The sequence below is a fragment of the Arachis duranensis genome, chromosome 5, assembly GCF_000817695.3.
Source record: "Arachis duranensis cultivar V14167 chromosome 5, aradu.V14167.gnm2.J7QH, whole genome shotgun sequence".
Taxonomy (NCBI): Eukaryota; Viridiplantae; Streptophyta; class Magnoliopsida; order Fabales; family Fabaceae; genus Arachis; species Arachis duranensis.
The window spans coordinates 7,821,468-7,826,915 of NC_029776.3; the positions used below are offsets into that span (position 1 = coordinate 7,821,468).

At 31.1% G+C, this 5,448-nt stretch overlaps 1 protein-coding gene across 1 annotated transcript; it reads right to left on the reverse strand.

The window, feature by feature from the left end:
- Window positions 1-774: 774 nt before the first annotated feature.
- On the reverse strand, window positions 775-1,672 carry LOC107487799 (protein RALF-like 34). The gene has a single exon (XM_016108498.3). It carries the CDS (start codon window positions 1,510-1,512, stop codon window positions 1,093-1,095), a length of 420 nt encoding a protein of 139 aa, XP_015963984.1. The 5' UTR covers window positions 1,513-1,672; the 3' UTR covers window positions 775-1,092.
- Window positions 1,673-5,448: the final 3,776 nt, after the last annotated feature.

Here is a 5,448-nt window from a genome sequence, read left to right on the forward strand (position 1 = left end):
ATAATCATCATATTTAAATATAGTATAAAATGAAATAATAAGAATAAACATAATGAAAAAATATTGAAAATACAGTGTAAAAAATTTTATAATATAGACCAATGATCAACAATACACACAGGAACTGAAAAAAATATTATAAATATTCGACCGAGCTAAATGATACCTTTATTTACAAAAAATATTATTTTATTATTTATAAGTGTATTTAATTATTTTTAGGTAGATAAATATGATAAAATTCACTAAGTATTAACTTCTCCTAAAACACACAAAATTTCTAAAAAATTAGGAGAGATTTTTTTTTTAATTAAAAGTTTTTTTATTTTAGAAAAATTCCTATTTTCTTTGATATAATACGATACACTGTTAGCCAGTAAGAAAACAAATATATTATACTAATTGTATTGATGAACCAAACAAAGTCAATTAACATTTGAATACTACATGCAATTTTCGATATATCATTATTGTTATTTAATTTAAGTTCTCGCCATGAACTTTTGATATTTAACAGAACTTCTCAAACAACATTTTGCTTTGATCTATTTATTATTTGTCATGTTAACTCTTATAATTAAAATCGATAAATATTCTGATTATTAGGTATTTCTTCATCAATTACATGTAACAAAGTCATTTAAGTTTAATCTCCCATACTAGGAACTACAACTGAGTCCAATTCGAGTTAATAGAAACTATTAATGCAGCAAAATTGACACAAATTTGGTCTATAATCATAAACAACCTAAAAATAAACAGATAAATCTCAGATTTCTGCTTAGAGATTGAAAAATTTCATGAATTTGATTCATAGATTACAAAGGAATAAAACACATTCATCATTTCATATCTGCAGCGCATGCAACAAGGTGATGCAACGCAGCTACGGAAGAAAGTCACCTCATAAGTAATAAGACACACTTGGTAACAAAATCATCACTAAATTCCAAAAAAGCCAGATCTAGAATTATAAGTAGAGGTACTGCATAATAAATTAAAGAAACAGAGAACCTACATTGCGATCCTTTATTTGCATTTCCAAACAAAGTAGTGTTGTGGAGTAGCGGTGAAGAATGCGATTGTTGTCATCTATCTCCTGCAGCGGGTGATGATGGAGCAACCTCTGGTGTAAGGGTGAGCGGGTCCTCTTGCCTTGAAACAGTTGTGTGTGTAGTAAGATCTACCGGATCGTGGTGGACAGGGGATCCTGTTCGCCGAAAGTGCACCGTAAGAGATGTAGTACTTCATCCTTCTCCAGAACAGGGATCGCCGTCCGTTACCACGGCCTCCTTCTACCTCCTCATCTTCGATCTCTTCCTCCACATCAGCATCGTACAGCGAAGACATGGTCGCCGTTGGCCATTCTAGTGCATCTGACATCAGATTCAAGCTCGTTTCTTCGATCTGCGCTACGGCCAGCGCGTTCGGGCTCAGAGCAAGGCATAGTAAAAGGAACGAGCAGACCGCAAGAACAACAATCCTCAAAAGAGGGAGAGAAACTGCAGCCATTGGTGAGAAGAAGAGTGACTAGTAGCAAGAATGGGAAGTCACAAGTGAGAGAGGGGCAGAGGGCGGTGTTTGATTATTTTATTGGAGTATTATTTTTGTTGATTAAAGAGGTAGAGGGGTAATGTTTCAGTGTGACAGAGGGTGGTCACATGGGCATTGGCGCCAAATATGGGACCTGAGAAGCTACTGCCTTACAGCTGTGATTAATGAATGCTTCAATCAACGCTCTCTGTTATGCTGCGCCCCCACACAGATCCCGTGTGTTGCGCTACTTGTCTAGACGTATCGAACGGCTAAGAAGGAGAGCGTGGGAATGATGAGATTCTGGTGCTCATATACTGTAGGGTTCCAAACATCGATCAAGAGTAACGAAGGTGAGAGTAACGGGGTTTATGAATAAAAAAAATACAGAAATGTTCTAAATACGAACAAATCAACATTAATAAATTTATATATATTTATGTTTTATCAAAACTTGTGAATCACTCATTCTTTTCTTCCCTTTAATAGCCTCACATGTGCATTGCAATGCAGTAATGAGCTAGATTTTAGCTTACATACAGAATTGCACTGTTCCTATGAAATGAGTATTTTGTGCAACAATGTGTAAAAACACATATAGCTGATTTTTGTTATTGCTTAAATTTGGTTTGATACGGAGTACCTATCCAACAAGATAGAATTGTGGTGATTGATTTTATTAGGGAACCAAATGTTTTTAACAATAATTGGTTATGGAAATAATGAATAAATAAATGTTAAAAAATTATTTTTCTTTATCTTTATCCTCCAAAAAAAATTCGCACTCTTTGTACTCTTATTGAGATATTTAAGAGTTTATCACTTTTTTTTTCTGTCTTAAATCTTAAACTTTATATTTTCTTTTTTAATAAAATAAAATATTCTCTTTGTTTCAAATAAATGTTAAAGATTTACATTTTTATTTGGAAAAAAAATTTGAAAAAAATATATGATTAATAATTAAAAAATATTTATTTTACTCAACACTCTCATATGATTTTTTTTTTAACTTAAATAGACTTGAATAACTCTCAGCTACAAACATTACAAACTCACCTATGGTACATCTTTTACGTATACAATACTTTTAAAGAATTTTATTCACTATTTGATCTATCGCAAAATTCAAATCCGAATACATCTGTTAGGCTGTTACAAAAATGAGACTATCACCATCAGTCCAAGTCCTTGCCTGCTATCTTTTAAAAGATAAAGTTGCCTTTTCGGGTTACATACGAATGTCAAAGCTCTGATTTTTGGACAAAAAAGTTTTAGTTAATAAGTAAGTATTATATATGGGCTTTTGGTATATACGAGTTTTTGCTTCATTGTGTTTGGCAAGAGAGGCTTCGCTTTTCAAGGTTTTGGTGGCAAGTCTTCATTCATTTATTCAATTAAATGAGATCTATTGGGCTTTGGGCCGGTCAATGTGTTTAGCTTGTATCCTATAGAAAATAGAGGTAACGAATGGCAATTTTCCTATATTGGTTCGGAAGGTTTTTTTTGTAAGCACTGCTCAAACTTCTAAAAAGGACTGGAAGACCATAATATTATGACGAAAAACAAATTTATAATTTTACTTCTAGAAATATTAAGGATTAATTTTTTTATTAATTTTTTTATAATTTTTGTCATAGCTAATATACACCCCCCACTTAAAAGCTCTTTTTCAACCACGCTACTGGTTAAACCAATGTAAGAAAGAAGGTTGAAATTTAATTAAAAAAAATGACTAAATTGGAAATATCTGGGTCGGGCCAGGCAAGGTGTAAGGCTTCTATTATTCGATTTGTGTTAATTAAATAAAAAATAACTATCAGATGCCGTACCCTTTGAGTACAGCATCACATCACGCGTTGCATCGATGGATTGAGATTGAAATTGGGCCCCAATTCAGTCGTTGTAGTATTGTACCCAGTTTGTACCCAATATCTTTTATACTTTTGAAGAAACAAAAATTGTAGACAATATTTTTGGTAAGGCAACTTTTATCCATCCACCTTATTTTTAAGTAGGCGTGCTGAGAATTCGTTTTGACCTCAAAACTAAGTCCTTTGTGTTAGGGTGTTTAACCTTGGCTAATTTTTTTTGTTATAGAAATAGAAGTGGTAATATATCTTAACATTGTAATTTTTGGTATTTTTTAAAACTGTGAAAAGTATATAAATTGTAGATTCGATTTCTCTACTTTAAATTTTTTAATTTTTTTAAACACAAATGGGACGGTCCGATTTGTGTACCTCTAAAAATCGGACGGTCCAATTTCTGTACCTCTAGTTAAATGATTTTCCATTTGAATATAATACTCTAGCAATTCACATTTTAAAAAAACACCACTACCACTCCAATATTAAAATTAAAAAGTTGGTTTAACCTCTTGCTAAGTTTTTGTTCAAATTTGAATGATTTCTTTTACTTGATAGTCTTTTTTAATGATTTTGACTTTAAAAGCTAAAATAATTTTGGCTTGAGAAGACACATACTTTATCTTCTGATAATAATCTGTGTTTGGTATTGGGCCAAAGCTAGAATTTGGAGAGTAGATGTGTTTTCGGTTAATTTGATTACTACTTTGTTATAAACTACTTGTACATGTATGATGTATCAAGTTGCTTTTGCATACTAAATTGTCATTGGCAGTTTTTCTATTCTCTCATTTTTAAAGTAAACCACGCTTAATCGATCTAATCCCCATGTTAAAAATGTGCCTACTTTATGTATCACATCTAAACTCATGTATAAAATCAGCAGTACATAGTGAATAGGAATCAGTTAATTGGTGCATACATAGGGTCCAATATAATTTGTTGGTGTAGTAAGAAACAGCACTTAATTTTAAAGTACAGTGGTAGTTCATTGAAATAACACAACACAATTCTGCATTCAGATTTAATTACTTTTTAAGTGTTCAGTTATGGTGAGAATGTGAGATAGATGCCTGCAAGCAGAGGCACAGTAGTCACAGCTATAACAAACCTCACCAGATCAGAAATTAAAGGGTTCCATGTTAATAAATGGTGCACAATGCACAGCTTATCTATAACAAGTAGTTGCCACTTTTAGAAAGAGATCTAGAGAGAGAGAGAGATAGAGAGTTGACTCTGATCTTGATCTTATTAGATGCTATATTTCACGTTTTCACTAAGCCAAAAGGTAACTTATTACTTTGTATTTGTACAAGGTAATATATATTCTAGCGGGGTAACTGAAATATATGACATCTAATTAATAAGTAATAACTATAATCAACCCTTCCTAAAAGTTTCTGCACATTTCACTATATGAATTGAATTTCACTATAATGTAAATTATTGAAGATGAATTGAATTTTACTATAATGTAAATTATTAAAGATGAATTCAAGTATATAGGTAGTGTTTGTTTCCATCACGAAAATGAAACTGAAATAGAGATACAAAATTTTATATTTAGTGACTTTTAGAATTAAAATTTTAGTTTCGAGATACAAAATTTTAGTTTTTTTAATATTTTTGAAAAATTGAGATATAAAAAACTGAAATTTTTAAAAATAAGAAGTAAAATTTTAACATTTTTTTTAATAAATATTCTCCATTCATATTCATATTTATTTTGAACCAAATAAGACATTAAAATATAATTATGTTGTAAATATTTTATACTAAATATTTAAACATAATATAGAGACTTAATTTCAATTCCTATTTTTGAGTGTGATTGTCTCTTCCAAATGCAGTAATAGAGAGTATTACGTATACGACTACCCTCACTTTAATTTCAACTGTTTACCCTCAGTGTCAATTAGAAAAAGTTCTCGTACCTTATATTATGATGTGTTCCTTTCCATATACACTTTTTTCCACAGCTATATCTCAGCATCACTGAAAATGTTTATTACCTACCTTAACTTACTAGTAGCAACGATGGTTAATTCGT